This window comes from Nilaparvata lugens, chromosome 6 (assembly GCF_014356525.2).
Source record: "Nilaparvata lugens isolate BPH chromosome 6, ASM1435652v1, whole genome shotgun sequence".
In the NCBI taxonomy this organism is placed as follows: domain Eukaryota; kingdom Metazoa; phylum Arthropoda; class Insecta; order Hemiptera; family Delphacidae; genus Nilaparvata; species Nilaparvata lugens.
In genome coordinates this window covers 7,456,609-7,474,251 of record NC_052509.1, presented here as the reverse complement: position 1 = coordinate 7,474,251, position 17,643 = coordinate 7,456,609, and the positions used below count along the sequence as shown (strand labels likewise).

Sequence of the window (17,643 nt, the reverse complement as noted above, 5' to 3'; positions counted from 1 at the left end):
ATCGGAAGATATTGTTGATTAAAAACTAAAATTCATCAAAATTGATTTTTTCTTCAAATTTTACTCATTTTTGAAAAATCATAACAAAGTACTCATTGGAGATAGAGAGTCCTGAGTGATCTTATTTTTTTCAGAATTATATAATCTGGGAGAGATTTGACAGAAATAGCTGAAAACTGGAAAATGAGCCGAGAATACAAGATTTTGGGCTATCTTGTATCTAGCACAAGGAAATCTTGCATGAAGAAATTGGTTCTGGATTTCTCTTATGTACCTAAATAATATATTAAAAAATCAGAACTACAATATAAATTGCAAGCACACCCCTTTTTTATGTCTATATTGACTGGACTAATGGTATCATCCATAAAAACGTAGGGCGATAAACGATGTTTAAAAACATCGCTGTTCAAAAACATCGATGTTTACTGTTTGATGTTTTTCACTTATAGATGTTAAGGACTCGCCACACCAAGCTCGCCAGTACCGCCGAGGTAGTACCGCTGGTGGTAGTTTTCTCGGCTGAGCACGCCACACCGAAAAACGTCCGCTAGCGGTAGTCTCCGAGTAGTGAGTCTAGTAGTGGGGGGAGGGAGTCCAACTACAGTGTGGGAGTGAGACGTACTAGTTGCGTTGTGCTGCAAGGAGGAACGCCGAATGAGTCATCACTCTGTGCGCATGCGCTACCTCTTCGAATCGCCTGCCATGTATTCAGATAGAGTGCGCCACACTGAGCTCGCTTTGTCCGCCGTACTACCTCTCAGCGAAGTTTTGTTGAATCGCCTAGCAGGCGGTCGTAGGTGGTAGTGCGCCGTACTACCGCCGCGGTAGCGAGCTCGGTGTGGCGCGATCAACCTGAATACATGGCTAGCGATTTTTAAAACTTCGCTACCGCCGCGGTAGCGAGCTTGGTGTGGCGTGCCCTTAGGATGAAAAAAACATCGATGTTCAAAACATCGATGTTCAAAACATCGATGTTCAAAACATCGATGTTTTGTCTTTCGATACCCATCCCTAGTTCTTGGTTAGTTTGATTGTAATTGTGGTTTCCTTACATGTTGGGCTTATTCTACTTTGGCTAACAAGTTTTAGGTATTGATTTAGTAGGATGTAAATTGAACTAGTAGACATTTCCTAAAATTTTCAACATGATGAATGGTTTGGGTACAGTATTGTAGTAATTGATATAGAACAGTTTTATTTTGTATATACTTACGTTCTTGATAATTAGGCATATTTGGGTGTATTGTTGATTTTCAATTCGTGAATCATCCATTCAACAATTTTGCAAATTGAACAAAGAATACATTGCATTGCTTTATATTGTGTGTAATTTAAAAATGTGTGTTTTGGGCTTGAGCGTGTGGTACAGTACTTTTCTAAGGGCCGTTTGCACAGTCAAATCTTAAACTGAATTTAGTCAGCTGGTGGCTCAAATTCAAAAAGAAACAAATTTTAACAAACAAGACTTGATACGGATTTAATCTAGTTTAAAATGAAATTTAGTTTAAACTGTCACTGTGCAAACGGTCCTAAAAGTTGTGTTTTGTAAAATGATTGATAAATAATAATATCGAGTGGCCTGGCTGGCGCAGGTCTGGTGTCAGAGTTTTCAGTTCGCAACTGATCAATTTCAGTGCTTTTCTGGAAGTTGTTTTATGTTAAATGATTGAATAAATAATAAAAACTTGAATAAATATTTGTGTAGCTTGTCCTAGGAGAGATTGTGTATTAATTGAACAAAAATATTTAAAAAAGTGAGGAATAATCTAGGAGAGATTGGAGAATCGTATATGCCTGATTATCTGTTAGTCATGAACCTGCAGAAATTTATGAAGATCCATATTTATTTCAATGTGGTCTCTTGATAATGGCATGATGATAGGCCGAAAATAGTCGTGTCAAAAAGTAGATAAAAATTTACTTGTAATATGTAATAGTTATGAAGATTCATTGAAAAATCCAAAATTGAATAAAGCAGAAAAATTGAGCTTTTACTGAATTTTGAATAAAACAAAAGAAAATGATTTTTGAAAAATAAGTTCATGGAAGCAAGATTAGAGATAAAGATTGAAGCTCAGATTCAAATTATGGTACTTAGTCCAAATTCTCTATACATTTTTCTCTCTAATATCACGTTTAAAATTCAAACTTTGAATACCAAAAGTGCCGGTTGAAAAAAAGCCGGTTTAATTTTAACCGTGAATAATTCCACGAGAACCAATCAGAAAAGCCGTCTTCTCAAAAGCCTTCTCTGATTGGTTCTCATAAAGTTAATCACGGTTAAAATTTAACCGGCTTTTGTGCAACAGGGCCATTCTCTATACATTTCTCTCTAATACCACGTTTAAAATTCAAGCTTTAAATCAAACAATATTCCTAGCACCTTTATTAGTAAGATTTACTTTAAAATTGTCAGCATACCTAAAATAAAAAACATGAATGCCTATCATTCAAACAATGATGACAGTTTTATGTGAATTTCACTTTAGAAATAAAAATAGAAATCTAATAGCATTTTTCAAAATTGTTTGTAAGTAACCAATTTAAAAAAGGGTATTTTTATTTCTATTCAAGAGTAGCACTAACGAAAAAAGACAATTTGATGCTGAATTCCACTATAATTGTAATGTGTTACAATATTATTAAATAGCCCACAATAGCACAGTACTTATTATTCGAATAAATTATTCTTGTACTCTCTGGTATTGCATAAGTATCGGAGAATCCAGGGTACTTAGATTAATTTTTCATAGTTTAAAAAAAAAATTAGAATATACCGGTATAAAGTAGGCGATTGTTTAAATTAGAAGTTTAACCTGAATCCTGGATTCCAAATTTATTATATTGGGATAACATTATCTCAAACAATTATATTACAAGTAGCTAGGCCTACATATCACTCCTTTTTTTATTGAAAGAGGGACTATACCTTCCAATGTTCAGATAGTTTAATTGCTGTGTGAATGAATGAATATTGTAGTCATTTTAAAAGTGTATTGGAAGCACTCAGTTATTGACCGAGCGAAGTGAGGTCTAAGATTCAAGTCGACGGTTTGGCATTTATCTTAATGTTTAAATGTTTGAATGTTTAAATGTTTATTATGTTTATATGTTTTTTTGTTGCGCATTTACGGCGAAACGCGGTAATAGATTTTCATGAAATTTGACAGGTATGTTCCTTTTTTAATTGCGCGTCGACGTATATACAAGGTTTTTTGGATATTTTCCATTTCAAGGATAATATAAGAGGAAAAAGGAGCCTCCTTCATATGCCAATATTACAGTAAAAATCAGACTATAGAATTATTCATCATAAATCAGCTGACAAGTGATTACACAGATGTGTGGAGAAGCCAGTCTATTGCTGTATTTCCATAAGGTCTATAGTTTCAATCAGGTACTTGGTGGTGAGAATACCGCGTGAGGTCTACTGTTCACAGAACTACTAGTAAAAATTAACAGAGATTTTAACCGTTAAACACCATTCTAGACCGTTTTATTATTATTCATGATCGAATCGGAACACTGCATGACAAGTGTGTTCCCGACTTTTGAGCGTGTGTGTGTGCATGGTGGTGGGGGCTTATGTATAGTGAGATTCACTTGAAACTGTCAGCATTCCTTATGAATAGAGTCAATGCTTCCCATTCAGCCAATACTGACAGTATAAAGTGGATCTTCGTACTATTTACAATATATAGACCTACTATTATACACTATAGTGAGGTCCACGTTATAATGGCAGTGGATAAAGATAGGAGAATGGCCGATTCTTTGCATTATTTAATTATATTTCTACACTGTCAAAAACATACTTGACATCGTTGTGGACCTAGAGAAGGATAGTACCACCGGCTTTGTTGAATGATAGACAAAGGTAGCAAAACCAAAGTTAATCAAATACTGGCATTATAACGTGGACCTCACTATATAATATAGTACTATTATAGAGTACCAGTACAAGATATTTTATGAGACTGAACTCTTAAAAGAATATGACATTTTTATATACATCGGTATTCTAATATGCAGATCATACAGGAATAAGTAGGTACCTACATAAGTTTATCAAGTTCAGTAGGTAAGTTTATTAAATTCTGATTTAGAATGTAACTAATGATAAATCTATTTAAACTGTCTTTTTTCCGTCAGAGCTACTCTTGAATATAAATAAAAATCCAAGTACTGTACCCTTTTCAAAAATGTTTACTCACAACATTTTCGGCTATAATGCCATTATCAAGTGATTGAAGAAAAAAATGCCTTGACAAGCTGAGAAGAATATGCTTTAGCTACCTACTTATGATATGATCAAACGACTTTGAAAACTTATGGTCGTTTTCAATTTTGATCCTTAATGGGTTCTTATAAGTTATGCCTTCTTTCACCTCCACCAAGAAAATACAAAAATGAAGGGGAGAAACCTGGTGACTCTTATGGAATATGATCCCCAGGAATCCATATCAAGTCTGTGTGGAAACTCAATGTAAGGACCAAGAAGATAATGGCAATGGTTGAAGCTGAAAGTATAAGTTTTTTGTAAATTATCTCAATTTGTGAGGTAGTCTAAGGAAACAAAATTACTTCCAGAAAGAGATTTTGAATTATACATTGAAGTAGTAGGCCCAACAGTTGGAGGATGAGAAATTATAGACTAGCCCTAATTGATCAAAAACAGGAAAATTCAATATTCCATTCTATCGAAAAATTTAACTCATCTTTGAGAAATTGGTTTTACTTCTTATTGAAGATGATGGGTTGAATTTGTGCTTATTTTTATTAGAATATTATTAAATAAAGGTGGAAATAATTTTTTCCCTGACTGATTACCCTACTTAATCTAATTCAACTTAACTCCAACCCTGACCAAACTCAACATTTAAAAAACCCAACCTGCCCTAGCCCTAACCTTACAAACCCAATCTGAAGCCTTAATTTTACAAATAATGATCAAAACTTTAACCTCACTAAACTGAATATGAAAAATATGTGAACTTTTCACCAAAGAAAGCATATTTTTTTTTCTCTATTATTATTGTCAAAGAGCTCACGTAGTATGCTTTAAAAGACATATATCGACGGTTAAACTTTACAACGGAGAAGTAGAAAATCACTTTTGTTGCGTCTAGAAAGAAATACTCTAAAACATATTAACATAAATTAATCTTCAAGTTACTATAAAATTGCTGGAAACTAATTAAACTAACATACAAAGCGATAATAGAAATAAATGTATATCAACTTGTTTTACTTGATACATTTTACTTTGTCAGTTCTGTCAGATTCGGGAACTTTTTGAATTTCATACAGCTGTAGCAGAGCACAACGAGAAGGTTCTGGGTTGCAATTTGAATCAATCATCTTCTTGCTCGACCAAGGGTCCATCTCGATGTACGCTTTGGTTGTGCTATGGCCTTGAACTGATTGGCAAAACTGGCCATAGCAAAGCATGAAGAAGCGCCACCATATTGAGTTTGTGCTTGAGTCGGTGAATTTGTGCAAGGATAACATTTGTAAAATTATTGTTATTGTTACTTCGTGTTGGAAATTATCTGATTGTAGAAATAACTGAAATGGTATTACTCGTCAATTGGTGAGTGAGACATTCATTTATATATGTAATTGTCATTAAATTTACTCAATCATAATACAGTAACTTGAATTACCTTGAACAATCAAAGTAAACAACAGGACTTAGCTGGAACCGCCACCCAAGATTTCTTGGAATTCTGGTAGCAAAATAACAAATGACGTAATTTACTTGTTTTTAAGATACAATTACCGTAACATCCAAACCTTTATTTCCCTTATAATTTACTCTATTTATTTATCTTTTTGATAAAAAATAAAATTATTATTACAATTATAAATCAATCATCTATTATTGACAAAAACTCAGGTAATTTTGAAAATATTTTGGATTATTTGCAATCAATTCACATAAAAAAGCCTTGCCTTACTCATTAATTAGATATTTATTAGCTGATAAAAATATAATAAATTCTTTATTGTCATTAAACACATAGTAAAATAGATATAAGCTAGTGATCAGGAAAAACATAGATAAAATAGTCGCTCAGACAAATACAAAATGAAGCTATTTAGACAAGTCAATATAAAGTCTGGATACACCCAACAATAAGCTTGAACAAGACTCATGAGTTTGGAGCATCACTGATAAAATCAACATTGAAATCACCAGCAATCAGAATTTCAGAATCATAATGCTTGGTAAAAAATATCAATAGTCATTCAAAAAGTTCAAAAAATGCACAAAATTCCCACTATGTGAGTGATACAAAGACACAATAACAACATATTTTATTATTATTAGAGTTTGTTACTTATGAAAATCTATTATTTGATTATTGAAAAATGTATTTTATAGTCTATAAATTAATAATAAATAAGTAGATATAGCCTATAAATACCCTACACTACATAAAAACAGTAAAAGAAGTAATAGAAAATGAAGGCTTTCCATACACAGACCATGTAATTCTTGAAGTAAATAAAGTGGTTTGGCTTTCAGGGACTTGTTGACCGAGCGAAGTGAGGTCTAAGATTTAAGTAGACGGTTTGGCATTTCTCTTAATGTTTAAATGTTTTTAGTTGCGCATTTACGGCGAAACGCGGTAATAGATTTTCATGAAATTTGACAGGTATGTTTCTTTTTTAATTGCGCGTCGACGTATATACAAGGTTTTTGGAAATTTTACATTTCAAGGATAATAGCCTATAAAAGGAAAAAGGAGCCTCCTTCATACGCCAATATTAGAGTAAAAAATCTGGTGTGGTGCACTCACACAACTTTCCTTGCCGTTATGAAAATTGATCAACTAGTGTCCCCGCGCATCTCAAGTCCACTTTTCTAAGATCTGAACCAGCTGGTGACAGGAAAATAACGCTGGAGACACAAGAAGTCTGCTATCTCTTCATAGTGAATGATTTAATAGAATCAACAGTTTCCAATTGAATAATCTTATTTTCTCTAATTTCGAGCTTATTTTCAATTTTAGGTGAAAATGTTACTGGACATTAATTGAAGAGATTTTCATGCTCAATCTTTTCCAATTGAATTTTTTTGTTTAAATTGTATCTGAAACCTGATAATTGAAAATCTAAAATCAAACTTTGCATAGATGGTGCAGTGCTCCTGAAATTTTTACAGGTATGGGACTTGTAGCAGTTGATGGAGCTTATCAATGACTTTTCTAGGTATGAATTTGATCAAAATCGTTGGAGCCGTTTTTGAGAAAATCGCGAAAAACCCTGTTTTTGACAACATTTTTGCCATTTTAGCCGCCATCTTGAATTGCATTTGATCGAAATTGTTCGTGTCGGATCCTTATAGTGTAAGGCCCTTAAGTTCCAAATTTCAAGTCATTCAGTTAATTGGGAGATGAGATATCTTGTACACAGACGCACATATACTCATACACACACACACACACACATACAGACCAATACCCAAAAACCACTTTTTTGGACTCAGGGGACCTTGAAACGTATGGAAATATAGAAATTGGGGTACCTTAATTTTTTTTCGGAAAGCAATACTTTTCTTATCTATGGTAATAGGGCAAGGAAAGTAAAATCAGACTAGCCTATAGAATTATTCATTATGAATCAGCTGACTAGTGATTTCACAGAGATGTGTGGAGAAGCCAGTCTATTGCTGTATTTCCATAAGGTCTACAGTTTCAATCAGGTACTTGTGGATGAGAATACTGCGTGAGGTCTACTGTTCACAGAACTACTAGTTTAATTAAGATTACCTTTAGCAAGAAAGCAAACAATTAAGAATGAATAAACATGGCACAGTAAGTATACCTAACCTTACAAAATGCAAAGCTCAGCTGGCTTAATTAAAAAATTGACAAAATTTCCAAACTTCTAATCAGATACCGTACTGCTCTCAATGACTGGTAAATTGAAGGTTGTAGATCTTGTATTGAAGGCTAACTATGAATGATTCATTCACAAAAACCAAGCATTTTCTGACAATTGATTTCCATAAGACAACTGCAGTGCTCTGAATTGTATTTTAGCAGCAAATATAAAATACCTATGAGGCTTTTTATAAAAAATATATTGAAGAGGTCAAGGTATCGGCTATCATATAATGGCCAGGCAGAGAATCGGCAACCCTGCTCTATCTTTCTCCACTGCTATTATAACGTAGATCTTACCATAGACGCTTTTATGGACTCACTCACGGCGTGACACATAAATTGAACGACCGATGATTCATCTGCCATCTGAACTCTGGCTGTGTTCTAGCTCTGTTCAATAGAATGTCTAGCCAAACACCAATAACAACTCCAGTCCGCCGCTTCTTCAAAATTACATGTGCACAGCTCTACTTGCTAAAGTTATAATGGCAGTATTTGATTAACATTGGTGTTCCTATCCATGTCTATCATTTGACAAAGTAGATAGTGTTATTATTTTCTAGCTTAGCAACGTTGCCCAATTGTTTTTTAACAATGTAGAAATATAATTAAAAAAAAAACAAAAAAAAATTAAATCTCAATTATTAAAATCTATTATTTGATTTTATGAAATAGAACTATAGTACCCTCTAATCTATTATTTGATCATTGAAAATTTTCTTGACAAATATAACAGATAATTTAAAACAAGAGTGAACAGTTGATATTACTTGGGAGATACCGGTATCATCAATTCACGTTTAATGGCAGTGGATAAAGATAGCAGGACAGCGTTGCCGATTCTCTGCCTTGCCACTGCCTTCTATAGGAGATAGCTGATGACCAATATATCTGATGGAACATTAATTGTTCATTCTTGTTTTAAATAATCATTCATATTTTATTCGTCAAGAGAATTATTTATCAATTATTTCGTATAGGTACTTTCCATAATTCATATTGAATATCTTGTTATATTTTATAGATTGTTGAAAACGATATGTCAACGTTGCAGATATAAAATAGGATAGCGCTATCTGCTTTGTCGAATGATAGACAAGGATAGCAACACCAATGTTGATCAAATACTGTCATTATAACGTGGATCTCACTATAGGAAGATGATACGAGGGTGATTAACAATAATAGCAACACCAATGTTGATCAAATATTGTCATTATAACGTGGACTTCACTATAGCATGGAGCAATGTGCCGAGGCTGTAAGCAAGATGAAAGGAAACCATGCTACTAATCTTCTGCCGTCGCTACTACTACCGTGTGAACAGCTCCATTCAATTACATTGAAATGTAATCTCAATTATTACATAGCTTGAGACGTCGCTTCGTCCGACGCCAAAGCAATTTAAACGCCTCGTGTTACCTGGGTCTTAAACCTTTATACCTAAATCTGCATCCCTTACCCATAATATGGGATTGATGGCGTCAAAAACATAAAAAATACAATACACAAAACAAAAACATTTATAAGGCATGTTTAGCAAGACAGCATTTCCGACAAATCATCACTCATATATTCACTAACACTGAAGTACGCCTTGTTTTTCAAGTGCTTGGATACAACGTTTTTAAATCCAACTGTTTTACTCCTGTAGGCAGCCTATTGAAGTAACGCAATGCCCAACTCCTGAAGCACACCTGTGATCTCTGAAGGCGTACTCTGGGAATATCAGCCAGCTCTTATGTCGTATCAATCAAACCTTAAGAGTGATATTAGTAAAATATTTTGATGATGCACATTCATTATTAATATTGCCTTATAATACATCCATAAATACCTAAAATAAAATTGATATTGTTAGTGCTTATTAATATTTGTCATAACGTTTATAAAACATTTTCTTTTTTTCAGTATAAATCGGATACAAGAACTGATTTGAAAAATTCCAGATTTTCTGTAACTTAATAAAATGGAAGAAGCAGCTGTTAAAAATATGAAATTATCAAGATCAAAGAGGAAAGCAACATCATCCCAATCTCAATTTATTGATGGTGAAAATAGGCCTATGTAAGTAGCTAACTCACTCTTCTCTTTATTTTTAATTATAACCCAACCTAACCTTTTACTCTTATAGCCGGTTTCTGAGCTCGGGATTTAGCTAATTTCTAGACTTTAAACAGCTGGAGTCAAAAAATTGGCTTTCCGAAACGGGGCGTAGTCGCAGTCCACGTTTAAATTTAGTTTTGAAAAACTAGAAAATTGAATACTAAATAAAATAGAGAGAAAATAGTGTAAAGTTTATATTTTGAATTATTTAGGAATGTTTCATTTCGTCAAGGAAAAACGTTTCCAATCATAGAAATGAGGAAATAAAGATTATCATAAAATCTGCGACTACGCCCCATTTCGGAAAGCCAATTTTCTGACTCCAGCTGTTCAAATTCTAGAACTTAGCTAAATCCCGAGCTCAGAAACCGGCTCTTAAGCCCGGTCCAGGCGCTCAAGTTTACCAACAATCTGCTCAAGCAAAAGACGGATCGTTTGGTTCAAGCAAAAGACGGATGTAAAATTGCGTCCACACGCATCCGTCTTATGTCGTCCGTTTTCCTATTTTTGTGCTCACAAGCTCAGTTCGACATCAACATCTACCAACCATATATCCGGTAGATGAGTAATAATTATATCGTATTTTTTCGCTGATTCAACTGGATAATTCTATATTTAACAACATATGACAAAAATATTATTGTTAATCACTAAATAGCTTTGTTTACATGTCATATCTCGAGACACAGTGATAGTAAATGGATTGAAATTTTGTGGATAGTATTCTTATCAACAATATAGTACATCTTAAGATCCGTACAGATTTACGCGCCGCGAACATGAGCAATTCACTTTTAATCAGCTGATGCCAATCTCTTTATATCTGTATCTTACCGTTTCTGTAAAAATACAGATATAGCCAGCTGATTAAAAGTGAATTGCTCATGTTCGCGGCGCGTATATCTGTACACCCCTCTAATATATCATGATAGTAAATCATAATATCAACATCAAATTCTGAGAGTATTATGAGAATCAAGAAAGAAAAAAAAGAGTTAAATGGCGTTATATACAATCGATAAAAAAAAGCTTCCTTATTTTCAAGTACTCGTGAGGCATTTTGGCATTTTATTAATTTGAGGGCGCTGGATCCGAATCTGAAATCACAATTTCTCTATCTCCATTTTACGCGATTTAGGTTTTGGTGGATAGGCAAAAGACGGACGGTTTGATGGAAAAAGATTCCCGTCCGATATATTTTAAGTTTGACGACTTAAGCTTGAAGACCGTCCGATCCGTTTTACCGTCCAGACGCAACGACTTACATGCTCCGACTTTTGCTTGAGCGAAAGACTGAAGCTAAACTTGAGCGTCTGGACCGGGTTTTACTGTTTCCTTGATTTTTAATAATAACCTAACCAAACCTTTTTCCCTTATAATCCTGATGAAGCATTTTATTTGAATTTCTACTTACATTTACTGTGCATTATTAAAAACATGAAATTGAGTTATTTTCAAACATAATTTTTTTAATTGAGTTAAAAATGATGTAGCTTCGACTGCGCGTTGCACTTTTGGCTGTACAAGCCAATGTGTCCTACTGTGTTGCTTTGTAGCATTCTGTAGTCCTTGGTATATTACAGTTTTCAAATACAAAAAAAGAAAATGTTGTAAAACTTATTTTGTTGACAGAACAATATGATCCAAGGTTATGTAAACATTCTTGGACTGCAATTTTTCATAAGTAATTGTTTGATCTTACAAGTTCATAGACCATGAATTTGAATTCTATTTAAAATTACCAACTCTTCAGAACCACTGTCACTGGAAGTGGGGAAAATAGGTCTGTAGTAAACCGAAAAACAAAATCAAACAATCATAATACAAATTTCTAATACGGTAACAATAATAATACAAAGAACAGTCATTCTTTATGGTGAGGTGTGCCGAATAGAAAGAAAGGAGCAAAAATACTTAACCAACTTTGGTTCCCCATGTAACAGGCTGGTAGAGGGTGTAAAATTAAGGAATGGAGGGTGAAGATAAGCGAAAAAGGGATTAAATTGAGAATGTATTGCAAATATTTCACATAATAATGTATATTTAATTTGTTGATTTACAAGAAGGCATTCAAATAAAAAGTTCAATAACCTATGTATGATTTCCATGCATTACCAACTCAGTCTACCGGCAATTGAATTGTAATGAATATTTCCTATAGAAATTAAAATGTCAGATATTGAATAATTTAGTGATATTCAATCTACGATGTGAAAATAATTAAGGACTGAAAATTTTGTGAAGTGAACAACTACAAGACTTAACCTATTCCGGACTATGTGTAACCTTATCTAAATTTGGGAGAGGAATAGCACAAGGTGACCTTATTTTTTCTCTCCCCTTAATTTTGATCAGGTACTTATTGTATTAATCAATAAAGAATAAAGATGAGTGGAACTTGTAGAAGTGAAATAACTATAGCAGTGCAATTTTTGGTGGAACCATTCTTATTTGATCTCTCACATAATATTTATTTAGATAATCATAGAAATTTATTATTGTTCTATATATTTTAGCTCACTGCTCCAGGCAAAACTCTTTATACAAATAGAGCAGAATACATTATTTTGCCGAAAAATCCTTGTTTCCGTTACAGATTTGATAGAAATATGTGTGATGGCAGATTCTTCTTTAAATACAAAGTTAAATACAATACAATACAGTAACACAATACCATACAGTAAATACGATACCTTGTTTACAGCTTTGATAGAAATGTGTGTTTGATGGCAGAATCTTCTATAAACACAAATTTTAAATAATTAGTAAAGGTAATTGATTTTTTTACTTTCCTTGCCCTATTATCATAGGTAAGGAAAGTATTGCTTTCCGAAAAAATTAAGGTACCCCAATTTCTAAATTTCTATATGTTTCAAGGTCCCCTGAGTCCAAAAAAGTGGTTTTTGGGTATTGGTCTGTATGTGTGTGTATTAGTGTATGTGCGTCTGTGTACATGATATCTCATCTCCCAATTAACGGAATGACTTGAAATTTGGAACTTAAGGTCCTTACAATATAAGGATCCGACACGAAAAATTTTGATCGAATGCAATTCAAGATGGCGGCTAAAATGACGAAAATGTTGTCAAAAACAGGGGTTTTCACGATTTTCACAAAAACGGCTCCAACGATTTTGATCAAATTTATACCTAAAATAGTCATTGATAAGCTCTATCAACTGCCACAAGTCTTATATATGTAGAAATTTCAGGAGGTCCGCCTCATCTATGCAAAGTTTGATTTTAGATTCCCAATTATCAGATTCAGGCTTCAGATACAATTAAAAAAAAAAAAATCAAGTGGAAAAGATTGAGCATGAAAATCTCTACAATTAATGTTCAGTAACATTTTCACCTAAAATTGAAAATAAGCTCGAAATTCGAGAAAATGTTATTACTTAATATTATCCAATTCCAACTGTTGATTCTATTAAATCATTCACTATGAAGAGATAACAGACATCGTGTGTCTCCAGCGTTATCGTCCTGTCAGCAGCTGGGTCAGATCTTCAAATAGTAGACTTGAGATGCGCGTGAACACTAGCGTCAGGTGATCAATTTTCATAACGGCAAGGAAATTTGTGTGAGTGCGCCACACCAGATTTTTTAGACTTGACAAAGGATGGATGATTTAACAAGACATACAACACACATGTATTAATAAATGAATTGTTGGCTAACCATATTCATCTACTTGTAATGATTGTTCACGTATATCTTTTATTTGATAGCCTACTATTTAGATAGCATATCTGATTGGCCTACTATTTTTTAGCCTACTATGATTGTTATAGTGTGGTCATTTGGCAATTTCTTTCTTTGGAGATAACTGCAAAAATGTAATTCATCACCTTTATGTATTTAAAATTCCAGTTTGAAATTGCTGTTATCGGAAATCATAGTTAATATTTTCTGAATATTCATAATTATTAAAATGTTGAAACATAAAAAAATGAGGCCTATTATCGTTACTTATTATTTATTAAAAGACCAGGCTTCATATTTTTAATTTCTGCCCTCGAGATAATAAAGTTTTACCTAATTTAATCTAATAATTAATGTTTTATAATTTACAATTCCAATACCGCTTATTCGTTAGATCCATTGTTTATTATCAAGCCAACCCATAACAAGGAAAACATTTTTTGGTTGAGTTTCAATAATCTATTAATACCGTGATAAAAAAATTACACAATAAGTAGAATTATTGCTGTCGTATCTGAATCTATTAAAAAATGATTTATGTTCAACTTTCTCTAAAAAATGTGATAGGAAGAATGAAATACTTCGAGAGTTTACTTATGTTTGATTAAATAACACTATCTTTAAAATGACAGAACATTTTTGGCCATGACTGATTTTATTTTATTAGCCGAATCAGTTGTAATTTTTTTTATCAACTGTTAATTTTTATTAAAAATTATCAAATGATTTTTTAAATATATCTGTTACTAGTACTATAGTGAGGTCCACGTTATAATGGCAGTGTTTGATTTGCAATGGTATTGCTATCCTTGTCTATCATTCAACAAAGCGGATAGTGCTATCTCTTTCTCACTTTGCTCTGTTGCCAGATCTTCTTTTAGCAATGTAGAATTAATAATTAATCAACAATATGAAAATTCATTAGGAAATTATTTGAAAATATAATTCCTTGATTAATAAAATATAATTGATTATTTTAAACGAGAATGAACCGTTAATATTACATCAATAAGCCTGTATCAGCTATCGTCTATAGAAGGCATTGACAAGACAGAGGATCGGCAACGTTTTTCTCCTATCTTTCTCCACTGCCATCATAACGTGGACCTCATTATAGGTATATTTTTTCATTACGGTTTAATTACTTGACATGATTATGTTTACCTCTTATAAATGGACATAATTGAAATGGACATAACCTATGTATAATACTTTGACAATTTGAAACTAAATTAGGAAATTGAAGAAGTTTTGTGCAATAGCCTGTTTTGATCCTAAATTAATAGCTTCTCCTTGTTTTAAATTAGCTCATTCCTAATCACTGCACTAAACTAATATATTGTTAATCTTTTTACTTTCACTAAGCACTCCTGGAGGTTTACACCAGATCTGTTGGCTTCTTCCTGTTCAATCTCCTCGTTAATGTTTAGTTTTCCAAAAGCTGGATTGCCTCAACATTTTGGTGGTCATGTAGAAGCCTCTTCATAGGTCCTTGCTGTTATTACAATCATCTCCTTGACTGTCTCTATAAAGGTCGGAGTTCCTGATAAAATATGGAGCATTGACAGCATTTCGCAGAAACTTGTCTTGGAATCGTTGGATGATGCCAATATTGCTCTCTGCTGTACAGCCCCACAGTTGAGCTCCATACAACCAGACAGGCCTCAGTATTTGTTAGTAGAGTTGAGTTTTATTGTAGGTTGATAAGCTTGAATTTCTTCCTATCAACTAATCCATCCTACTATACTTGTAGTTTTATTGTAGGTTGATAAACTTGAATTTCTTCCTATCAACCAATACATCCTACTATACTTGTAGTTGAACTCAAGGTCTGCTTTGTCGAATGATAGACAAGGATAACAACACCATTGTCAATCGAATACTGCCATTATAACGTGGACCTCACTTTTGAAAGACGTAGTCTACATATCTCCTAATGTTAATCAATTTGTCAACTTCAAACCTGCGTGACGTTGATTAACATTGGGTGATACAATATATTTATTAAGTAGGTGCAAAAGCTAAAAATCAACTTTCTACTGGTGATATTCTTCAAAGTTTTTCGATTTGTATACTATCAAGCTATCAAAATGAAAATGTTTTTTCAGGAAAACATTTTTTCCCGATCATTACTTTTTGAGATATGAGCGCCTAAAGTTTAAATTTTTGGGATAGAACATTTCAAATACGGTAAAGAGATAAATCCATGAGATTTAGAGGATATATTCTTCATGGTATTGTTGATCTAGTAAAACAAAATTTTTCTGAAGATATCAATTTTTGAGTAAGTTATTCAATTTACTAAAAATGACCAAAAATAACATTTAGTTGAGTTATTTTTGGTCATTTGAATAACTTTCTCAAAAATTGATAGTTTCAGAAAATTTTTGTTTTACTAGATCAACAATACCATGAAGAATCTTTCGTCTCAATCTCATGGATTTACCGAATCTTACCGAATTTGAAATGTTTTGTCCCAAAAATTTGAACTTTTGGCGCTCATATCTCGAAAAGAAAATGATCGGGAAAAAAATGTTTTCCTGAGAAAACTTTTTCATTTTGATAGCATGATATTATACAAATCGAAAAACTTTGAAAAATAGTGAAAAGTTTATATTTAGCCCTTGCACAGCCTTAAGGTTCGCCTCTTTTTCTCCTCCAGTTATTTCAATTATATGTTATGTGTTTGTGCTAATGAAGAATAAAAAATTATCTTTTTCTTTGTTTGTTTACAGATCGGCAGCAGCTAGTGGTTCATCATCATCTCAGCCCAACACCTTTGGCAAGGAAAGCCAAGACGACTGTCATATGTCTGAAGATGAAGCAGCTGCCAATAAAGAATTTAGCTTTTGCATCGACAAGGATGTGAGTCGATCAAGCAATGAGTTCTACTCTGCTGATGATGCGTCCACTCCCGGAAAAATCGATGAAAAACGGTCACCGATTTTCAAGGCCAATGGAAAGCGGTCACCGATTTTCGGAGACAGTGGAAAGCGGTCACCGATATTCGAATTGAATGGAAACCGGTCTCCGATCTTCGAAGACAGTGGAAAACGGTCACCGATTTTCGAATTTCGTGGAAAACGGTCTCCGATTTTCGAAGACAATGGTAAACGGTCACCGATCTTCGAAGACAATGGAAATCGTTCGCCGATATTTGAATACAGTGGAAATCGTTCGCCGATGTTCGAAGACATTGGAAATCGGTCACCGATTTTCGAAGACAGTACCTATTCGCCAGGTTCTGGTGTAGTTTGTAACGGTGATGATGGGGGGCAAGGTTCTGCGAATAGTTCGAAAGGTAGTGAAGGTTCCAAAAATGGAACGAAAAGGTCGAGTGTGGAAGCTGAAAGCAGCACTTTGAAAAAAATTAGATTGAACAATTCTGAGGAGAGTTTGAAGACTGAAGGTAATCCAGGAGATATCACTGTCACTAAACATAGTGCAGAAGATGTCGATTTGTTTGATGAAAGTTTAAACCTTCCCAACACCACCGAATACTTCAGTGAACTTGAGAAATCTGTTCTGGAGCAAGTGTCTTCCTTGGTACATAAAGAACTAGACGCCGAAGTGATGAGCCAGGGTGGCATCAGTATGGAACACCTGCAGAAGTCGAACGTCTGTCCTCTGTGCCTCAAGTCGTTTGACAGGATAGTGCCTCATGTAAAAAGTTGCGCCGCCAAGAAAAAAGTTGGCACGGACAAGTTGTTTGAGGCGATCAAGTTGCAGTTGAAACAGCATCAGGAGAGGGAGGCAATGGGGTTGCCCCCCCTGGTGCAACAGCCGGCCCCCAAGAAGAAGAGCAAGGCGAAAGCGGTGAGTAGCAATATTGGAACTAAGTACATCCCGTATTTAATCATTTCAGTCATTGAAAGCATTTCTTGAATTGCTAGTGTATTTTGTCTATGGCAAATTAATTTGATTGAATTCTCTGG

At 33.8% G+C, this 17,643-nt stretch overlaps 1 protein-coding gene across 2 annotated transcripts in view; it reads left to right on the top strand.

Moving 5' to 3' along the window:
* Positions 1-5,438: 5,438 nt before the first annotated feature.
* LOC111052537 overlaps positions 5,439-17,643 on the top strand; it is an 82,113-nt gene continuing 69,908 nt past the window's right edge. Inside the window, exons 1-3 of one of the 2 annotated variants that reach the window (XM_039430056.1) lie at positions 5,439-5,596; positions 9,810-9,965; positions 16,444-17,524. In XM_039430056.1, coding sequence (XP_039285990.1) covers positions 9,868-9,965; positions 16,444-17,524 — 1,179 coding nt within the window. In that variant the 5' untranslated portion in view covers positions 5,439-5,596; positions 9,810-9,867. The remainder of the gene's footprint in view (positions 5,597-9,809; positions 9,966-16,443; positions 17,525-17,643) is intronic. The other variant, XM_039430057.1, reaches the window with a different exon arrangement.